This window comes from Pituophis catenifer, unplaced genomic scaffold (assembly GCF_029215685.1).
Source record: "Pituophis catenifer annectens isolate HBS135680 unplaced genomic scaffold, rPitCat1.0.hap2 SCAF_18, whole genome shotgun sequence".
Taxonomy (NCBI): Eukaryota; Metazoa; Chordata; class Lepidosauria; order Squamata; family Colubridae; genus Pituophis; species Pituophis catenifer.
Genome location: NW_027256898.1, coordinates 8,156,527 through 8,177,719, shown reverse-complemented (window position 1 = coordinate 8,177,719; position 21,193 = coordinate 8,156,527). Strand labels below are relative to the sequence as shown.

Sequence of the window (21,193 nt, the reverse complement as noted above, 5' to 3'; positions counted from 1 at the left end):
GGTTCTCTGCAGTGGTGAAATCCATTTTTTTTTTACTACCAGTTCTGTGGGCGTGGCTTGGTGGGCGTGGCTTGGTGGGCGTGACAGGGGAGGATACTGCAAAATCTCCATTCGCCCCCCACTCCAGGGGAAGGATACTGCAGAATCCCCATTCCTTCCCCACTCCTGGGGGAAGAATAGTGCAAAATCTCCATCGCCACCCCAATCTGGGACCAGCCAGAGGTGGTATTTGCCCGTTCTCCGAACTGCTCAACATTTCCGCTACCGGTTCTCCAAAACTGCTCAAAATTTCCGCTACCGGTTCTCCAGAACCTGTCAGAACCTGCTGGATTTCACCCCTGGTTCTCTGCCCTAACAATTTCTTCCGACAACCAGTTTCCCAAACTGCTCAGAAAGTTAACAACTGGTTCTCCAGGAGTGGTGCAAACTGGCTGAAATTCCCACCACTGGAATTAGCGGGAGGGGGATGCAACGGTTTGGTGGCAGCTTGGTCTGGGACTGCTGCTGCTACAAGGGAACCCAATCTATGGCTGGGAATGATGGCCGTTGTAGTTCCCATGGAACCAGAATAGTTTTGATTATTATTATTTTTTTTAAAGGAAAAGACCCTTTAAATTAGAAAGCCCGTCCCTCCCCATCCCGTTCTTGCATTAAAGGACATTCCAGGCGGGTCAGGATGCTGAATTTGCAAGAATAAAAGGCTTGTAAAAGAACGATTGCAGCCCCCACCCCTTTTTAAAGACAGCAACCCCCCCCCCGCCACTTCGTGCAATTGCCAAGGGTTGAGAGAGAAGGGAGCTGGTGGGCAGCCAAAGCCCTCTGCAGCTGCTCAGAGGCGCTGCCGCTTGCCTGCCTCGGCTTCCAGAGCTGAGGGTCGGGGCCGTGTCCTTGGCTGACTCCCACCCACCCACTCACCCACCCACCCCGAGGCGGGGCCAGCAGGGAAGAGGCTTGGAGCAGCCGGTGGGGCGCACAACTGCTGCGCCGGGGACCAGAGCTGGGTCGAGGGAGCCGTGCGCCTGGCGAGGAGATGATGCTGCGCGATCGGACACTTCGGCTGCAGTTCGGCCACCGCCTGGAAGCGGTCTGCGTCTTGGGCACCCGGCTGTCCGTGGACGTCTTCGGGTGAGCCAGAGGCAGAGGCAGCTTTGCAAAAAAAAAACAAAAAACCAAAAACGACCCCTTCCCCTCGGCTCAGCCCCATCCTTCAGACCCCTCTCCCCGCTTTGGTGTTAAACGTGCATCCTTTAGAAAAAAAGGGGTTTTAACTTTTTTTCCCCCTCCCTATAAACATCGTCCCCTTTCCTCTCCCCTCCCCAGTTTGCAATCCCTCAAGATTGCAAACCCCCCTCCAGTTTAAATCTGGAGGCTGCGCCCCCACCACCACCTCCGGGCTCCTTATCAAAAGTATTTCCTTGGAAACAGCCTCTTCTGCTTTTTCCTGAGACGTGAAACAGGTTGGCTTTACTTGCCCGTCCCAAATTATTTCTTCTTCTTCTTCTTCTTCTTCTTCTTCTTCTTCTTCTTCTTCTTCTTCTTCTTCTTCTTCTTCTTCTTCTTCTTCTTCTTCTTCTTCTTCTTCTTCTTCTTCTTCTTCTTCTTCTTCTTCTTCTCCTTCTCCTTCTCCTTCTCCTTCTCCTTCTCCTTCTCCTTCTTCTTCTTCTTCTTTAATCTTTAGTGAGATTCACAGCCTTTAAGGCTGGTTAATAGTTCAGCAGCTCGAGTCCTAACCAAGGACTTAGGAACTGTTAAGGTATCGTCGGAGGATGTATTATTATTATTATTATTATTCTCTTCATTAAAATGAAACTCAGTCAACTGGACATTTAAAAATGCGTCACAAATATCATTGACTGGTGCTAATGGTTGATACGGGTTGCCGCCAGCGTCCTAGTTATCAACCAAGTACCTTCTTAATAATTATATTATTAATTATTATTATTTTCCATTAAACTTGGAATTCTGAACATTTAAAAATGCGTCACAAATAGCATTGACTGGTGCTAATGGTTGATATGGGTTGCTGCCAGCGTCCTAGGTATCAACCAAGTATCTTCTTAAGATGTATGATGTTCCAAGTAGTGCAGTTTTTTGCAGTTCTGCTGATGTTATTGCAGGAAGCTGCAATTTCTTGAAGTGTTTTGTGAAATTCTTGGACATGGTACCAAGTGCCCCGATGACAGTGAGTATCACTGTGACATGTTTCATCCATAGCCATGTAGTTTCGATGGCCAGGTTGCGATATGTCATGATTTTTTCCAGTTCTTTTTCTTCAACTCTGGCATCTCCTGGTACCGCGATGTCAATAAATTGTACGTTTCGGTTTTCGACAACTGTGATATCTGGCACATTGTGTTCCAAGTGACGATCCGTCTGTATTCGAAAGTCCCACAAGATCTTCACCTTCTCCTTTTCTATAACTTCTTCCACTTTATGTTCCCATGACTTTTTGATACAGGTTATTATTATTATTATTATTATTATTATTATTATTATTATTATTATTATTATTATTATTTTGAAAAGACAGTGCCATGCCAGGATAACAATGCAAATAAAGCAGAGCCAGAGAGGAATCAATGGTAAATCTTAACATGCATGCTAATAACTATAACTGTACTAGGTTAACCGTAATTGCAGCACTGCAACCAGAAAAGAAAAGAAAAGAAAAGAAAAGAAAAGAAAAGAAAAGAAAAGAAAAGAAAAGAAAAGAAAAGAAAACTTCAACGAAGTTTCTATTAACTTACTTATTTACAAATTTTTCCATATTATATCCATAGTTTTATACATCTTCGTTATACTGACATTCATAAATGTCCCTCTCATTTCCACCTCCTGTCTCTATCCATTCATGAAATTTATTCCATGTCCTGTAATATTTCAAGTCTTCTTTCGAAGACTTCGAGATTTATTTCTTTAATGGAGATCTTCACTTCGGAGGGGAAGTGGGCAACCGGTGTGAAACGGTGGCACCAAGGGAGACCTCATCCGTGCCTCCTGTCTCCCAATGGCATCCTTTCTTTCCCCGGAGTCTTCCTTGCCGTGTGCCCCGGCATTCAGCTCAACTGGCAGTCGTTAGCTAGCCTGGCATGGCTAAACACTTGGCACTTGGCAGCTTCTCTGCAGCCCCCTCGGATCTGAGGAGACCAGGGTGAGTCAAGCTGCTTTAAGGAGCAGCACCTGTTTGGGGTGGGGGAAGGATAAATGTCATTCCGGGAACCGAGGATTTATTGGGTTATGCGGTCCTCTTGCAGAACCTTTTATTTTTTTATTCATTTTATTTATTTGTCAAGCATATACAAATACAAATTAAAAAAAAGAAAAAAGAAAGAAAGAAAGAAGCATAGATAAGATAATAGATATAATAAGTATAAACACGATTATGAATACAGGAAATGGATACGAATAAATGGGGACTGTAGGACAGGGACGGAAGGCACGCTGGTGCGCTTATGCACGCCCCCTTTATGGACGTCTTAGGAATGGGGTGATGTCAACGGTAGACACTCTAAGATGAAAGTTATGGGGGTTTTAGGATGAAACCACAGAGTCAGGTAGTGCATTCCAGGCATTAACCACTCTGTTGCTGAAGTCGTATTTTCTGCAATCGAGTTTGGAGCGGTTTACCATGAGTTTGTATCTATTGTGTGCTCGTGTATTATTGCGGTTGAAGCCGAAGTAGTCATTGACAGGTAGGACGTTGTAGCAGATAATTTTGTGTACTATGCTTAGGTCAGACCGAAGGCAGTGTAGTTTTAAGTTGTCCAAGCCCAAAATTTCAAGCCTGGTGGCGTAAGGGATTCTATCGTGAGCAGAGGAGTGGAGGACTCTTCTCGTGAAATACCTCTGGACTCGCTCAGTTGTATTAATGTCCGATATACAGTGCGGGTTCCAGGCAGACAAGCTGTATTCAAGAATTGGTCTAGCAAAGGTTTTGTATGCCCTAGTTAGCAGTACAATATTACCGGAGAAGAAGCTTCGCGAGATTAGGTTAACAACTCTTAATGCCTTTTTGGCAATGCTGGTACAGTGAGCTCTGGGGCTTAGATCACAAGAAGTCAACGTTTCTTCTCCTTGCTTGGACCTTGGTTGGTGCAGAGTTGAAGGAAAAAGACATCCAGGATGACCAGAGCCTCTTCTGAAGGCTGCTTATAAAAGAGGTCACTTTTAGCTCCAAGGAGGAGCTGGTGATTCCCAACCTTGGCTGTTCAGGTCCAACAAGGAGAACCTTCTCAGATATCCTGCGATCAACACACCCCGTCGGAAAGGGAGACGCAACTTGTGCTTCACAATCCTTACCTTTCTCCATAATACCTTTTTGTCTGGCTTCTTGGTAAGGAACGACGGGCAATCTGCACATGCCCAGACACCTCTTGGTTGACCTTCCTTTGAAAATGTTCCAAGCCTGAACCTCCAACCACTTTAATCTTGGGGTGGTGCCAGGGGAAAGCTAGTTAGTATTTTGGATGCTGCCCTCCGTTGGGCAGACAGACAGAATCAGCTGCCAGCCGTGCCTGAAAATGCTTATTTATGGTGAATGGACTTTTGTTCGTTTATCCGAAGAGGCTGCCTGCCAAGACATTTTGGGTGCCACGGTCTTGCTCCTATTGTGTGCCCTTTTTTTGTTGTTTGTTTTAAACAAAGCTTGCAAAGATGAGTTATGTCAGAGGGTGATTTAGTGCTCTCTGTGCAGAATAATAAAACATTTTTTCCAGCTTCGTATATCTTCATCCTTCTCCGTCCCTTTCATTTTTTTTATCTAGAACTAGCTGGATACCCGTGCTTCGCTACGAAACTGTGTGATGGGGCTTGATAAATTGACACTTACAGCTTGAAACTTAATGAGTTTTACGATCAGCCTCTCCGCTCCCCTCCTCTCCCTCAGTCTTGCCCCACAGAATCCTCCCCTATCCTATCCCCTTCTCTCCCTCAGCCTTGCCCCACAGAAACATCTCCTATTCTATCCCCTCCACTCCCTCAGGCTTTCTAGCCCCTTCTCTCCCTCAGCCTTGCCCCACAGAATCCTCCCGTATCCTGTCCCCTTCTTTCCCTCAGCCTTGCCCTACAGAATCCTCCCCTATCCTATCCCCTTCTCTCCCTCAGCTTTGCCCCACAGAATCCTCCCCTATCCTATCCCCTTCACTCCCTCAGCCTTGCCCCACAGAAACGTCTCCTATCCTATCCCCTTCTCTCCCTCAGGCTTTCTAACCCCTTCTCTCCCTCAGGCTTTCTAACCCCTTCTCTCCCTCAGGCTTTCTAGCACCTTCTCTCCCTCAGCCTTGCCCCACAGAATCCTCCCCTATTCTATCCTCTCCTCTCCCTCAGCCTTGCCCCACAGAAGCCTGTCCTATGCTATCCCATTCTCTCCAGAGTTATTTTCAAGTTGGGAGGGGAGTAGAACATCTAACTAATTAGCATCAGAGTGTGTTAATCATATATAGGAAATACTAATGCTCTGATGGTCATTTCAAAAAAATCCTTTCTTAGTGAGCACCTAGAAGCCAAGAGGAACATACGTGGCAAATTTCAAGTTTGTAGGCTTTACAATTCTGGAGATTTTTGTGATTACAGCATGAGTGGTTTTTGCTTTTATATATATAATTAAGCCTTTTCACACCGAACTTGATTGGTCAACCAGCCCCTGTGGCAGAGGTGAAATGCTCCCGGTTCGGAACGGATCGCCCGATCCGATAGCGATGGCGGCGGGTGGTTCGGAGAACCGGTAGCAAAAATCCCTGCCCTCCCCCCATGCCCAGCTGAGCCGAAGAGGTTGTAGAAAAAATGGTTTTAAAAGTTAAAAAAAAAAATTGGCCACGCCCACCCAGTCACATACCCCCCCCCCCACCAAGCCAGGCCCACAGAACTGGTAGTAACAAATTTTAGATTTCACCACTGCCCTGTGGGCTTAGCTAAAGTGCTTAAACATGACAAACTGAGATTTAATATCTTCCAAGGAACGGCCGGGATGAGGTTTGCAACCAGCTCTTCGCACCTGCTACTTCATCCAGCCTAAATCCGAACATTAATATTTGATAACTAAAGTGAGAGTTTTTCCCTCTCTCACTCTGATTTCATTGAGTATCAGGACAACTTAAAGAATCTTCTTCAGATCTTTGCCTGTGAGAATTTCCAGAACTTGGGAACGTTACTGGCATCTGTGCTTCAGGCTTCTCCTAAATTGAAGTTTATATTTAACTTCAAGTTTATACACGCGGTGTATATGTTTATACACACCGTGTGTGTGTCATGTCACCTTCTCCCTTGCAAGGAGCAGCGTCCTACATATCAACGAGGTTCCCCAACCTGCCACCATAAAGGGCATGGCTGGCACTGCACTTAAAAATAGATGTGGGGGCACCCTGAGTATTGTGTGAGGTGTAAGATCCAGTGTGCCGGCTCTACCATCTTGGGCTTGGCGCCTTGCTAGCATCCTGCCACCAACTGTTAGGGGCAGGGGTGAAATCCAGCAGGTTCTGAAAGGTTCTGGAGAACCGGTAGCGGAAATTTTGAGCAGTTAGGAGAACCGGTAGCGGAAAGTTTGAGTAGTTCAGAGAACTGGCAAATACCACCTCTGACTGGCCCCAGAGTGGGGTGGGAATGGAGATTTTGCAATATCTTTCTCCTACAACGCCCACCAAGCCACACCCACAGAACCGGTAGTAAAAAAATTTGGATTTCACCACTGGTTAGGGGGGACGGGAAGGAAAGCAAATGGGTAATAAACATGTATGGGGCAGAGATGGGAAATTGGGAGTGGAGGGTGACATCTTGATGGAGATCAGAGATGCAGAGAACCAATATGTGCCAGTTTTCAAGGCCACGAAGCTTGGAAATGGAATGTGGATTGCTCCATACACCTGAGAGGTTCTCAAAACATCTATGGGGCTCGCCATTGGCTGGAGACGAACTAGTCAAGGTGGGGGGAGGGCCAGGATGGAGGGAAAAAGTTTGTAACCTTTTCCTGAGGGAACTTTAGTTCTAGCTTGCCTTTACTGCAGCCAGTAAGCCTTAGCAAAAGAATTTCCACTTAGCATCACTCAAGGCAGTGATCTTGGCCCGATCACAGCTGGATAGCATCGCCTTGTTTAGGCGTCACAATATTTTGCTTTGTGGGCCCACTGGCGAGTCTTTTTTCCTTTTTTTTTTTTTTCTTACAGGGCCGCTCCGCCAGAAGCGGTGAATTTCAGCGTGAAACATTCGCAAGATGTCAGTGTCGAAGTCATAAGCCACGATCAGTCAGATTTGGCACCCGCCAACGGAGCTAAGCAATGGCCGCTGGATCCCGGCACGTTCCTGCAGATCCAGATGACCCAGGCTAGCGTGGAGACCAACGATAGCAAAGTAAGATCCTTTCCCAACCAACGGTGTGCCTGGATTATTGTTTTAAATGGGGCTATAACGGCTAACAGAGCTGAAGAAACTTCTTGGATGAGAAGCGAAATGTCTTCAAAGAAAAACCAGAAAGTCCGCTTGCCGCTTGAAAAAAGCGCCTTTGGGAAAACTGTTGTGACCTAGGCTTACTGAGTCATTACAATACACAATTAGTCCCCCCAAAACCCTATTTTATTGTAACAGCTGAGAATTATGTTCATTCCCAGCTGAGTCCCAATTAGTTGCAAAACAAGTCCTTCGGAAGAAGTCCTTCGGGATAATCACCAACCTTTATCTTCTTTGACACCTTGCCAAAGGCCTTACTTGGCAAAGCCCCACGAAGTTCAGAAACAAACAAGAGATGCTGACTGGAAACAGAGTTAGCAACTTTGCCTTCCCGCAAAAGGCCCCAAGTGCCTTTGTTTCTCTTTTAAGCCTTATGGGAGGGGCCAATCATCTCCTGGCCTTACTCCTGAGTTGTCCCTTTTGCTTTAGCTGCTCTTGCCTTCTGGAAGCTCTGCGCATGCGTGCACTGGGAACAGGCTCCTCCTGTTCCTCTGCCTCTCTGCTGTCCGACTCTGGGGGCTCCAGTGTCCGCACATCGCTCCCAGATGGCCCTGGTCCCATCTCTGCCTCGTCCGGGCCTTCCCCAGACTCCAGGACTGGCCCATGGTCCTCCCCAGCCTCTTCACTGTCCGACTCCGCTGCCAGCTCTGCGAACCATGATCTGGCTGGCTGAGAATTCCCATAGACATTTCTCCGTTAATGTTTTAACCTACTGTCGTTCTTCCGTCTTCCTCTCTAGGTAACCGTAGGATATTACGAGGAGAACGGAGAGCACCCTATAAATCAGGCTGGGGTTTTTCTGACTGGCATTGGTGAGAGTCTTCCTATTTCCCCTCTTTGGTTCTCGCTGGAAATCCTCTTTCCCCTCGCAGAGTATTATTACAGCTTTAATTTGAAAAGAGCCGATGATATCCGAAGCCGAGCAGAGGGCATTCTTTTCCTTACAGATCAACGGGCCCTCTCCGCTCTTAAATTATCTCCAATTAGTAAAATATTCTGGGGAATAGAATAGAACAGTGATGATTAACCTTTTTGGTGCCGAGTGCCCAAAGCCCATGCGTGCCAAGTGCCCAAAGCTTGTGCATGGGGGTTCGCGCGTGCACGAACCCCCAAAATGCAATGTGCCTGTGCGTATGTACCCTGCCCCATGAATTCGCACACGTTCCCTGCACATGCAACCCGCCCCCCCCCCATGTATGCGCCCCAGCCCCCACCCACCCACCTGCCTCGTTTTGGCTTCCAGGTTGGTGCAGGAGGCCTTCCAGGCCCAAAACAGAGTGCAGGGAGTGCGCGTGTGTGAACCCCCAAAATGCAATGCGAGCCACCCCTGCATGCACCCCGCCGAATGGACGTGTGCATCCCCCGCATGCGCCCTGCACCCCACAAATGCACGGCAGAGACCAGAAGACTTAACTGGACAGCGGGAGGCATGCATGCATGGGCGGTGGAGGTGGGCTGGGGCGACGGCTGGCGTGCCCGCAGAGAGGGCTCCACGTGCCACCTGTGGCACGCGTGCCATAGGTTCGCCATCATGGGAATAGAATGAAATGGAATAGGTTAAGAAATACAATAGAATGAATGGAATGGAATAAGAGTAGGAGTAAGAGTAAGAATAGAATAAGAAGAATAAGAACAGAATAAGAAAGAATGGAATGGAATGGAATGGAATAGAATAGAATAGAATAGAATAGAATAGAATAGAATAGAATAGAATAGAATAGAATAGAATAGAATAGAATAGAATAGAAAATACAGAATGGGATGGAATGGGATGGAATAGAATAGAATAGAATAGAATAGAATAGAATAGAATAGAATAGAATAGAATAGAATAGAATATACAGAATGGAATGGAATGGAATGGAATGGAATGGAATAGAATAGAATAGAATATACAGAATGGGATGGGATGGGATGGGATGGAATAGAATAGAATAGAATAGAATAGAATAGAATAGAATAGAATAGAATAGAATAGAATAGAATAGAGAGTGGAATGGAGTGGAGTGGAGTGGAGTAGAATGAGAATGAGACTGGAATGGAATGGAATGGAATGGAGAATGGAACGGAACGGAACGGAACGGAACGGAACGGAACGGAACAGAACAGAACAGAACAGAACAGAATAGAATCTGGAAGGGACCTTGGAGGTTTTCTAGTCCAGCCCCCTGCTCAAGCAGAAGCACCTATACCATCTCAGATAAGTAACTGTCTAGTCTCTTCTTAAAAACCTCCAGGGATGGAGCGCCCGCGACTTCTGGTGGCAAGCTGTTCCACTGGTTTAATTGCCCTTCCTTGGATTCAAAACAGTTTCTTCGTGTTGAGCCCAGCCGGCCACTTGCTCTAGTTTATCCTTCGCCTCTTTGAATCCTTGAGACGGCCAAACCTTTTGCTTTCTAGGAATCTCCCTGGACGTTGACACGGACCGCGATGGCGTGGTGGAGAAGAACAACCCAAAGAAGGTAGCGTCCAGATTCTAAATCTTCCTTGGTCATTGGAAACGTCTCTGCAATAGTCCTTTAGGAGGGATGAATGCTGGCCTTACCTGGCCCTTAAAAAAGGGACACAGCCCTGTGCTCGTATTTCCCAAGCCTTAAACGTCAAACTGTTAATATTTCTACCAAATGGCGCCGAGCAAGGACTTCTCACCCCAAAAAATTGTTGCATGCTTACTCAAGTTTAAATTGATAACGACATTCCTGCTGCTTTGTGGGTGTTTAGTTTCCCTATTGGGGTGGGAGAATAAGACGAGGTGTCCTCTACCACTGATTTTAATTAAGAGGCAAAATTTTGGCCGACGCTCCAAATTTTTCGGGGTAATTTGCCTGCTCTTTCTCCATCCCTTGGGGGTTCACAGCAGCCTCCTCTCATTTTGGCTCCTGGGCCTGGAAGGGCAGTGTTGTGACATGGGTGGGGCTGAGGAGAGGGTCCCTGGTTCACAGACACACACACCCCTCCCCAGTTTCCGAAAAAGAGCCTTCTCTGCAAGCGGGAAGCCGAGGGGCTTCAGGTTCAGCTAGGGTCATCTTTTGCAGCCTGCAAGGCATTCGGATCAATGGAGTTCCCACCCCCTTCTTGGCAAAGGTGCCCGCCGCGTTATATGCGTAATTTGGCACTCGTTCCCCAATGCGGCTCCAGGCCCCCCTGCTGAGACAGTGATTTCCCTCGGTTGGGTTACTGTTCTCTCTCTCAAATCTTTTTTTTTTTCTCTCTCTCTCTTGGGCTAAGACACCTGCAGAGGCTGAAGCAGAAAGGGGCGACTGTCCCTTTAACTGGTCTCCAGGTGTATCCAGACACGGAGGGTAGAGAGCAGGGGTGCAATGCTCCTGGTTCGGACCGGATCGCCCGATCCGGTAGCGATGGCAGCGGGTGGTTCAGAGAACCGGTAGCAAAAATCCCTGCGCCCCCCCCCCCCCATGCCCAGCTGAGCTGCACGATCATCCGAGGCTGTTTTTTTAACTTTTAAAAGCATTTTTTCTACAACCTCTTTGGCCGAAAAAATGCTTTTAAAAGTAAAAAAAGAGAGCCTCTGATGATTGCGTGGCTCAGCTGGGATCGTCAGAGGCTTCTAAAAGCAGCCAAAGAGGTTGTAGAAAAAAAAATGCCTTTAAAAGCATCTGGTGATCCCAGCTGAGTTGCCTGATCGTCAGAGGCTTCTAAAAGCATTTTTTCCTGCAATGTCTTAAGGTTGTAGAAAAATTGCTTTTAAAAGTATTAAAAAAAAGTTGGACACACCCACCCAGTCACATTACCCCCCCATCAAGCCGTGCCCACAGAACTGGTAGTAACAAATTTTACATTTCACCACTGGTAGAGAGCCAGGGAAATGAGTGACCAGTATAGAAATTGGATTAATGAATAAATAAATACGGGATGCAGGAACTCTTCTGAACATTTTTACGCTTTAGATAATATTTGGAAGTGGTTCGGGCAAACACCTCCCTATAAGGAAGAGGAGGAGGAGGAGGAGGAGGAAGAAATTATGTATTTATTCATTTTTAATATTTATTACATTTCTATGCCGCTCCCGTCTCACCTAAATATGACTCTGGGTAGTTCAGAATAGCATAATAAAAAAAAACAGTGGTGAAATCCAATTTTTTTTTACTACCGGTTCTGTGGGTGTGGCTTGGTGGGCGTGGCAGGGGAAGGATACTGCAAAATCCCCATTCCCACCTACTCCAGAGGAAGGATACTGCAAAATCCCCATTGCCACCCACTTCAGAGGAAGGATATTGCAAAATCCCCATTCCCACCCACTCCAGAGGAAGGATACTGCAAAATCCCCATTCCCACCCACTCCAGAGGAAGGATATTGCAAAATCTCCAGTCCCACTCTGGGGCCACTCAGAGGTGGTATTTTCCGGTTCTCCGAACTACTCAAAATTTCCACTGCCGGTTCTCCAGAACCTGTCAGAACCTGCTGGATTTCACCCCTGAAAAAAACCCACATAATTGCAAAAAATAAAAGCCTAGCTTTAAAAAAAAAGAGTTTAAAATGAATGAGAACTTACAAGTAAAAATAAATCAGGCAAATTCAGCAAAATTAAGACTTCCAAGACGGATAAGAATCTAGAACAGCTCCATAAAAGTAGTGTTAGCTTTCCTGCGGAATTGATGGCCCGGGCTGGTTTAGTCGTAGGGCTGATACGGTGGACATGGACTGGACATAGATAGAACTCACCAGTGGTGGGTTTCCAAACCACCTTTCGCACATGTGCCCGGCCTCGAAAACGTGCCTAAATCAGACATCATAGAGCCGGGGCAGGTGGGTGACCCGCGATCTTTGCTACTGGTTAGCCCCAACCAGTACAAATCAGCTGAATACCACCTCTGATAGAACAATTGATTGTATGCAAGATGGTTTCCTTACGAACCGGCTGAATACCAGCTCTGGATAGAACAATTGATTGTATGCAAGACAGTTTCCTTACGAACCGGCTGAATACCAGCTCTGGATAGAACAATTGATTGTATGCAAGGCAGTTTCCTTACGAACCGGCTGAATATCAGCTCTGGATAGAACAATTGATTGTATGCAAGACAGTTTCCTTACGAACCGGCTGAATACCAGCTCTGGATAGAACAATTGATTGTATGCAAGGCAGTTTCCTTACGAACTGGCTGAATATCAGCTCTGGATAGAACAATTGATCGTATGCAAGATGGTTTCCTTAAATTTTGGCCCTTTCCTGTGGTTGTGGAGCACACCAAGTGTTGGAAACATGACTTCCCAATGACAACGACATTTGCCATGAATGGAACCAGGGGTGAAATCCAGCAGGTTCTGACAGGTTCTGGAGGACCGGTAGCGGAAATTTTGAGCAGTTTGAAGAACCGGTAGCGGAAATTTTGAGTAGTTCGGAGAACCGGCAAATACCACCTCTGGCTGGCCACAGAGTGGGGTGGGAATGGAGATTTTGCAATATCCTTCCCCTGGAGTGGTGGGAATGGAGATTTTACAATATCCTTCCCCCAGGAGTGGGGAGGGAATGGGGATTTTGCAGTATCCTTCCCCTGGAGTGGGGTGGGAATGGAGATTTTGCAATATCCTTCCCCTGGAGTGGGGTGGGAATGGAGATTTTGCAATATCCTTCCCCCAGGAGTGGGGAGGGAATGGGGATTTTGTAGTATCCTTCCCCTGGAGTGGGGAGGGAATGGGGATTTTGCAGTATCCTTCCCCTGCCACGCCCACCAAGCCACGCCCACAGAACCAGTAGTAAAAAAAATTGGATTTCACCACTGAATGGAGCCCAGAGGAATCTTTCTAAATCTTTCCTGGCATGTCATAGATAAATCTCTTTCCCGAGTCGACCTGCTTAAATGTGAAATTCTGCCATTCCAGGCCACGTGGACCTGGGGCCCCGACGGCCAAGGGGCCATCCTGTTGGTCAACTGTGACAAAGAAAATCCATTCAGCACCACGGAGGACTGTCAGGATGAGAAAATATTTTCCAAGGAAGGTACAATACGATGGATCTCTCTGGGGCCGCTCTGAAAATTGAAAAGCTGATTGTTGTGGTTAGTCGCGAAGTCGTGTCCGACCCATTGCGACCCCATGGACCACGTTCCTCCAGGCCTTCCTCTCCTCTGGAGTCCATTTAAGTTCCTGCCGACTGCTTCAATGACTCCATCCAGCCACCTCGTTCTCTGCCGTCCCCTTCTTCTTTTGCCCTCCATTGTTCCCAACATTCGGCTCTTCTCCAGGGAGTCCTTCCTTCTCATTAGGTGGCCAAAGGATTTGAGTTTCATCCTCAGGAGCTGATAGGAATCCATTTTGCAGATCAGCCTCTATTGCACAAAACATGGAATCCGGTTTTAAATGCAGCCGAGTGTTTTCCAGTCAGGAGCTAACAAGGAGGAGAAAAATAGGTTTGAGAGTAAAACCATCTGTAATTTAGTAAGACGGAAAAAGGTCAACTTTAAAGCAGAAACCTAATGCTGACACGGTCGTATTGCATTTCAAAATAAAGTCACGCACATTACTTGAAAAAGAAAAAAAAAAAGAAACAGCCTTTAGTAAGTCAGGAATTAAAACGCCCTCGCGATGCGTGTTGGAAAGAAATCACCAGGAAAAGAATGTTTGCGTCTTAAGCAGAAAATTTGAACTCTTGTAAGGAAGTTGCAATAAAGACAAAAATTGCACAAAGTTATAGAAAAGGCGGGCAGTGAGTTGGAGGAAGGGGTGTTAAGATCTAATAAAAGCTAAATGCATTTTCTGAGAAGAGCAGGACAACGGAGGCAGGAGTTGGCATCTGGCGGACATGCGGGAAATGCCACCCTGAGTCCCTGGCATGTCCTGCCTGAAGCCTTTGAAAGTTGGGTTGTGTGAGTCCCATCGGGCCACACCTCAAGTTTGCACAAGGCTTTGTCACGTGTTTTGAACCAAAAAGAATACCAGGTAGTCCTTGACTTACGACCGCAGTGGAAGCGAGACGGTTGTTAAGTGAGTTTTGCCCCCATCTTACGCCCTTTCTCGCCACTGTTGTTAAGTGAATCCCTGCCATCGTTAAGTTAGTCACACAGTCATTAAGTGAGTCTGGCTTTCCCCATGGATGTGGCTTGTCAGAAGATTGCAAAAAAGGGATCCAGTGAGCCTGGGAAAAACAAGAGTCAGTTGCTAAGCTCTGGATTTTGATCACGTGACTACGGGGATGCTGCAACGGTGTGAAAAACCGTCGTGTCACTTTTTTTCAATGCTGTTTGTAACTTCGAACAGTCTCTAAATGAACGTGTCGTAAGTCGAGGACTGCCTGTATGGGAAACTGCGAAGCTCAAAGCGGCAGCCGGATTCAGACAGAATGGGGGGGTTGCAGAAACGAAGCCACGAACTGGAGGCTTTCAAGAATAGACTGGCCAATCATTTAACTGGTGTAGGAAGGGAGCTTCCTACACCAAGGATGGGTATAGTGATGGCTAACCTTTTTGCCATCGTGTGCCAGGGGCGGGGGGGGAGGGGGGGGATGCGCATGCGTGGCCACACCCGTAATTCTATGTGCCCTGCCCCTGTGCATGCGACCCCCCCCCCGCTCTCCCCCCGCTCCTGGCATGTGATGGCACAGTGGGCCTGGTAGGCCCGTTTTTCTCTCTCCCCAGGCTCCTAGAAAGGCTCTGGGGAGAGCAAAAAACAGGCTTTCAGTCCCACCAGAAATTGGCAAAGTTCCGGTCTCTGGGGGGGGGGGAAGGCTGTTTTCGCCCTCCTCAGGCTCCTAGAAAGGCTCTGGAGCCTGGGGAGAGCAAAAAAAACGGGCCTTCCCCCCCACCCCCCCCGAGGCCCTCTGGAGGCAGGAAACAGCCTGTTTCCCTACTTCCGGTGGGCCCAGAAGGCCCGAAAATCAGCTGGCGCCAGAGCTGAGCATGCATGCCCACCGATATGGCTACGCGTGCCATAGGTTTGCCATCACGGGTATAAGGTCTCTTGCCTTGAGCAGGGGGTTGGACTAGAAGACCTCCGAGGTCTCTTCCAACCCTATGATTCTATTCTATATTCTGTGTTCTCTCAGAGCCCAGAATTAGCTCTGGGAAAGAATTTGCCCTGGTCTGCCCAGCGCTCTCATTCCGCCATTCGCCCTTTGGAGCTTTCTCTCTCCAGGAAGACCCTCTCTCAAAGACCCCCCCCTAACTTCACTCTTTCTTCTTTCTTGGGCTTCGAACGCCCAGATCTGGAAGACATGTCCCGGATGATCTTGAGAACGCAAGGCCCAGACCGGCTTCCCGCTGGCTACGAGATGGTTCTCCACATTCCGCTTTCGGACACCGACAAGGTCGGCGTTTTTTACCTGCAGAGTAAGTGCCTTTCCTCTCTCAATTTGAATGGCGAACTACATTCCTGGCTTTTTTATCCGGGTGTAAAAAGCCCTTAACTAGGACCATCCAAGACCTGGGTCGCACCCAGGGGTGAAATGCTACCGGTTTGGTCCGGTTTGGGCACACCGGTAGTGATTTTAAAAAAAAGCTACCGGTTCAGGCAAACTGGTAGTTTAAAAAAGCTACCAGTTCCTCCGAATTGGTATTTCCAACGATCAGCTGTGCCGCGCGGTTTAGCTTTGCTAGAAAGCAGAATGGCAAGGGGTTTTGGGGTTCCATTGTTGTCGCTTTGGGCTGGATTCCAGGGAGCGCCTCTGTTTCTGTCTGGGACGCGGACAGAGGCTTTCTTTCTTATTAAAAACCAATGCCAGAATTGGGGAAGAAAGAAGTTATCGGAGGCTAGTTTGGAATAGAAAAATGAGATTTTTCTGGCTCTCCCATCTCTTTTGAAAAATAGATAATAATAACTTTATTGTAATTGTACCGGTATACACAGTCTACCCATACACCGAAATTCACTTAACACCCAAAAACCAGGTCCAACAGACATAACAATCCCCAAACACCCCCCCTCCACCCACCACAAATTCCCCACCCCTAAACCACCCAAATATCCACACAACAGACCAAGTAATGCTGTCCAAGAGCTCCCTGATGGTGGCCCTTTAGTTCATTGTTGAGTGCAATTATAGCTCTGGGATAAAAACTATTCAGAAGACATGCGGTCCAAGTTTTAATGGTTCTGTATCTTCTGCCAGATGGCAACAGTCCAAAAAGATTGTAAGCAGGACGGGAAGAGTCTCCTGAGAATGTTATGCAACTTTCTCAAACAGCGAGATTCGAAGATATCGTCCAGGGCTGGTAGCTGGAGCCCGATGATATTCTGGGCAGTTTTAATGACTCTCTGTAGAGCTTTTCTGTCTGCTACAGAGCTGCTCCCATACCATGCAAAAAAAAAAAACCCCAAAAAACCCAGGAAGAATTCTCCTATGAAGTCAGAAAAGTTTACATAACTTTTGTGGCAATATGAAGAGAGGGTTTTGCCCAGCCTTCTTTTCCTTTCTTTTTTTTTTTTTTTTACAATTCCCATTCTACGAATTTTCTGGCTCTTTCCATCTCAAACGCAACCCGGGTCCAGCCAGGTGAGAGGTCATAAAACTCAGTAGCTCACGAGTGCTTGAAGGTTCGTGGTGTTTTTTTTTTTTTCTTTCTTTCAACGGGAGAGGAGATGGTGGATGTCTCCATTTCGGTCCACGAATGCAACAGGATACCCCGGGGGCTGCCTTGCCAGGGGATCAGGATATCTGAGCAGGCCCATGTCCATTTGGCTGGTCTCTTCCTTGGGAGACCTTTTGATGCCCTTGGAGTGGCTGCTTTCCTACAGATTACACAAGGTCCTTTTGGAGGAGCTGATGTGGGGCCAGATGTCAGCCAGGACTCCAGAACCATCTTCCACAACATCTCTGTTCTTCTGGGTCCCTCCTCCGCTAAGACCGGTCTCCATTTCCTAAATGTAAGGCTGGAGGACACCTATGACCTGAAGCTCATTAAAACATACAAACATGCCTATACTGGGGAAATCTCTCCATCGCCACCGGTGCCCCTGGAAACATAGCGGTCTGCCTCAGTTTCCTTTCTGTAAAGTCGGAAGAATGTCTTGTCTTTCGCAGGTACAGATAATCCTGAACCTAATAGCAATAGCCCTTAGACTTTATATACCACTTCACAGTGCTTTACAGCCCTCTCTTAAGCGGTTTACGGAGTCAGCCTATTGCCCTCACAACAATCTGAGTCCTCATTTTACCCACTTCGGAAGGATGGAAGGCTGTGTCAACCTTGAGTCGGTCAGGATCGAACTGCTGGCAGTGGGGCAGAGTTAGCGTGCAATACCACATTCTAACCGCTGGGAGGGAGGCAATGAAGGAAGATAGTAGTAACACTTAGACTTATATACCACTTTACAGTGCTTTACTGCCCTCTCTAAGCGGTTTACAGAATCAGCCTCTTGCCCCCAACAATCTGGGTCTTCACTTGACCGACCTTGGAAGAATGAAAGGCTGAGTCAACCTTGAGCCTGGTGGGATTCGAACTGCCAAATTGCAGGCAGCTGGCAGTCAGCAGAAGTAGCCTGCAGTACTATACTCTTAACCACTGCACCACTGCGGCTCATGCCCCACCATCAGGGCCAGAATTCCCATTACTAAGCAAGGAGGTTATTCAGAGAGTCCCACACAATTTTGTGACCCTTTCTGGTTGCTGAGCAGTTGTTAAATGAATCCCATGGTTGTTACATGAATCCCGCTTTCCCCGTTGACTTTGCTTGTGGGAAACTGGCTGGGAAGGTCCCAAATCACGTGACTTTGCAATTGTTGTAAGTACATAGCAGTGTCTGAATTTTTATCCCGTGACTGTGGTGATCCTGTAACGGTCGTAAATGTGAGGACTGGCCCAAAGTCCCTTTTTTCAGTCCTGTTGTAACTTCAGACGGCCGCTAAATAAATGATCACAAATCAAGGACGACCTGCAATCCACAAACCAGTGTCTTTTTCTACTCCTTGCAATAGCAGTAAGTCCCACGCGAAGATTGTGCTTTTTCCATCATTTTAGGACGCTTTCCCATAATTTTAAGGAAAAACAGATCCTGTTCTGCCCCAGCTACGGACCCCAAAGAACGCAGCACACACAAAGTCCGTTCAAACCTTAGTTTACTAAATAAACCAGTCTTTTACCACAACGTCTGTTAATTAATTGCATTAACAGCCACCAAGAATTCAAAGAATAATAACTGAAAGCTTACTATGGTTGGCAAAATGCCCAGATGCAATTTGCAGGAAGCTGATAAGATAAGCAACACAAGACATGAAGGTATATGTTCCCTGCAAATTGTTTCAGTTGGCATTCATCCTTAAATAGGCTAAGGGAGTGGCCAATTAGCCCCAAGCCTTACTCTCGAGGAGACCTCCTCCTGAGGAGCCACTCCTGCCTTTTGGCAACTCTGCGCGCCTGTGCATCAAGAAGAGGCTCCTCCTCTTCTTCCTCTTCATCCATGGAAGCTTCTGGAGGTTCTGAAGGTCCTGGCTGAATCCCCGCCTCTGGCACCACATCTTCTCCAGCCTCCTCATTGTCTGACTCGAGTGCCAGCTGCACAGGCTGCTGGCGCAGCACCACACCAGCCTCTTTGCTGTCTGAATCAGCTCCTAGCTGCACAGGCCGCATACGGGCCACAACAGATCGAAAATCCACTTTTCCTTAAACAGAACCCCGGACTCACAACTGCCCACAGGCCTGATGTAGTTCTGACCCAGCATTTTGACTTCAGTGACCATCATGGCTTGTTCGGTGTTACGATGAATGTCGATGTTGGTTTCCAGAGAGCCCCATGCCTTCTCTTCCTCCTCCGTTCTCCAGATCCGTTCTTCGGCCAGCGCTACATCCACATTCTGGGCAGGAGGAAACTGAGTCATGTGGTGAAGTACACGGGGGGCTCGGCCGAGCTGGAGTTTTTCGTGGAAGGCCTGCGCTTCCCGGACGAGAGTTTCGACGGGCTCGTCTCCGTCCACGTCAGTCTGCTGGAGCCGATGGCCGAGGTTGGTCTCTGGGCAGAGGATGGTTGGGCACCGAGGGTGGTCTTGGTGTCCGTTTTGTCTTCTCTGCCTGCCCCCGTCTCAAAGACTCTCTGGAAATCCTGCTATCCTGGCAGATCTGGGCCTGACATGGCTTTGGCCAGGAGAAAAACCACAGCTTACAATGTACCCACTGTTTGGCATGCTTTTTTCTGCCACCTCCCGCCAATGCGGGAGGTGGCAGTTAGTCTGCCTGTCGTTGCCCCTATAGCAGTGGTGAAATCCAATTTTTTTTACTACCGGCTCTGTGGACGTGCTTGGTGGGCGTGGTATGGCTTGGTGGGCATGGCAGGGGAAGGATACTGCAAAATCCCCATTCCCTCCCCGCTCCTGGGGGAAGGATATTGCAAAATCCCCATTCCCTCCCCACTCCAGGGGAAGGATACTGCAAAATCCCCATTCCCACCCTACTCCTCGGGGAAAGACATTGCAAAATCTCCATTCCCACCCCACTCTGGGGCCAGCCAGAGGTGGTATTTGCCGTTTCTCCGAACTACTCAAAATTTCCGCTACTGGTTCTCCAGAACCTGCTGGATTTCACCCCTGCCCTACAGTGCCAGCCTTCCTTGGCCAAGGGACACCCTTGCTTTCTCACTGCCCGGCCTGCCCCCGGCCGTACCAACCTCCGGATGATTTTAGAACTCTATCAATTGAGCCAGGGATCATGGAAGCTGTTTTTACATTACTTGCTGGTTGCCTTCTCGGGTTGCTGGCCTGCTTGAAATGCCACCTGGGGCTCTTCCAGGAATCAGATGTATCCCCTTGCCTAAAAAATGCAAATTTCATTAGCCTAAAAAATGCAAATTTCATTAGCCTAAAAAATGCAAATTTCATTAGCCTTTATCTGCCAGTTGGGCGTCTTGTTTCTAGCTGCCCAACCTCCTCCATTTGCTCTGGGGTGGGCAGCCTCACCCATTTGTCCAGAAGGTTAGTCCGCGTCCATCATTCCTTGTCCGTTTCTCTCCACCGTCCGAATGCCGGCGGTTTTCAATTTCTCCTACCAATTAGCCAATTAATTATGTTTGCAAGATGAAATCCTGCCCGGGAGCCTCTGAGTTATTTATTTGTGTCTGACACCCGTCTCCTGTGAGCAGGTTGCTTCTCTGTGTTTTTTCTTTCTGTCAAATAACAAAAAACTTGAGTTTTTCATATATATTTTTTAAAAAAAAACAGACTCTGATCTATTTTACACAGGAATGCTTGATGATAGAAAGGCTCCAGTGTTGCATTTCTTATTTATTTATTTTTTTAAGTGTGGCTTTTTAAATAAATCTTCCGGCAGGGTATTCCGCAGGCCCCGATCTTCACCGACACTGTCCTTTTCCGGGTCGCGCCCTGGATCATGACGCCAAACACCTTGTCGCCAATCAGCGTCTTTGTGTGCAGGTAAAGGACTGAAAGGAGTGTAGAGGTTGTCTTCAACTTAATAACTGTTCATTTAATGACTTTCAAAATTGCAACAGCGTCGAAAAAAGTTGAATTGTGACCAGTGGTGAAATCCAATTTTTTTTACTACCGGTTCTGTGGGCATGGCTTGGTGGGTGTGGCAGGGGAAGGATACTGCAAAATCCCCATTCCCACCCCACTCCAGGGGGAAGGATACTGCAAAGTCCAAAAAAAGGTCGTAAAATCAGGCATGTCAACAGCCGCACAGCAATAGAAATTCTGGACCTACTAATGGTAGAAAGGCAAGGACTACCTGTGCGTATGAGTATGTTATTTCTGCCTGTGTGCTTGTGTGCTTGTGTGCCTGTGTGTATTCATTAAATTTACTGGTATATGGCCACTCACATCAACAAATGACATTGGGTGGTGAACAAATTTAC

The 21,193-nt window shown here is 47.5% G+C and overlaps 1 protein-coding gene across 1 annotated transcript in view; it reads left to right on the top strand.

Annotated features, from left to right (window-relative positions):
- The first annotated feature begins 990 nt into the window (after nt 1-990).
- LOC139326118 (protein-arginine deiminase type-2-like) overlaps nt 991-21,193 on the top strand; it is a 37,213-nt gene continuing 17,010 nt past the window's right edge. Inside the window, exons 1-8 of the mRNA XM_070956244.1 lie at nt 991-1,125; nt 7,158-7,341; nt 8,177-8,249; nt 9,838-9,899; nt 13,283-13,400; nt 15,598-15,723; nt 19,153-19,331; nt 20,650-20,753. Of these exons, the coding sequence (XP_070812345.1) occupies nt 1,031-1,125; nt 7,158-7,341; nt 8,177-8,249; nt 9,838-9,899; nt 13,283-13,400; nt 15,598-15,723; nt 19,153-19,331; nt 20,650-20,753 (941 nt within the window). The 5' untranslated portion in view covers nt 991-1,030. The remainder of the gene's footprint in view (nt 1,126-7,157; nt 7,342-8,176; nt 8,250-9,837; nt 9,900-13,282; nt 13,401-15,597; nt 15,724-19,152; nt 19,332-20,649; nt 20,754-21,193) is intronic.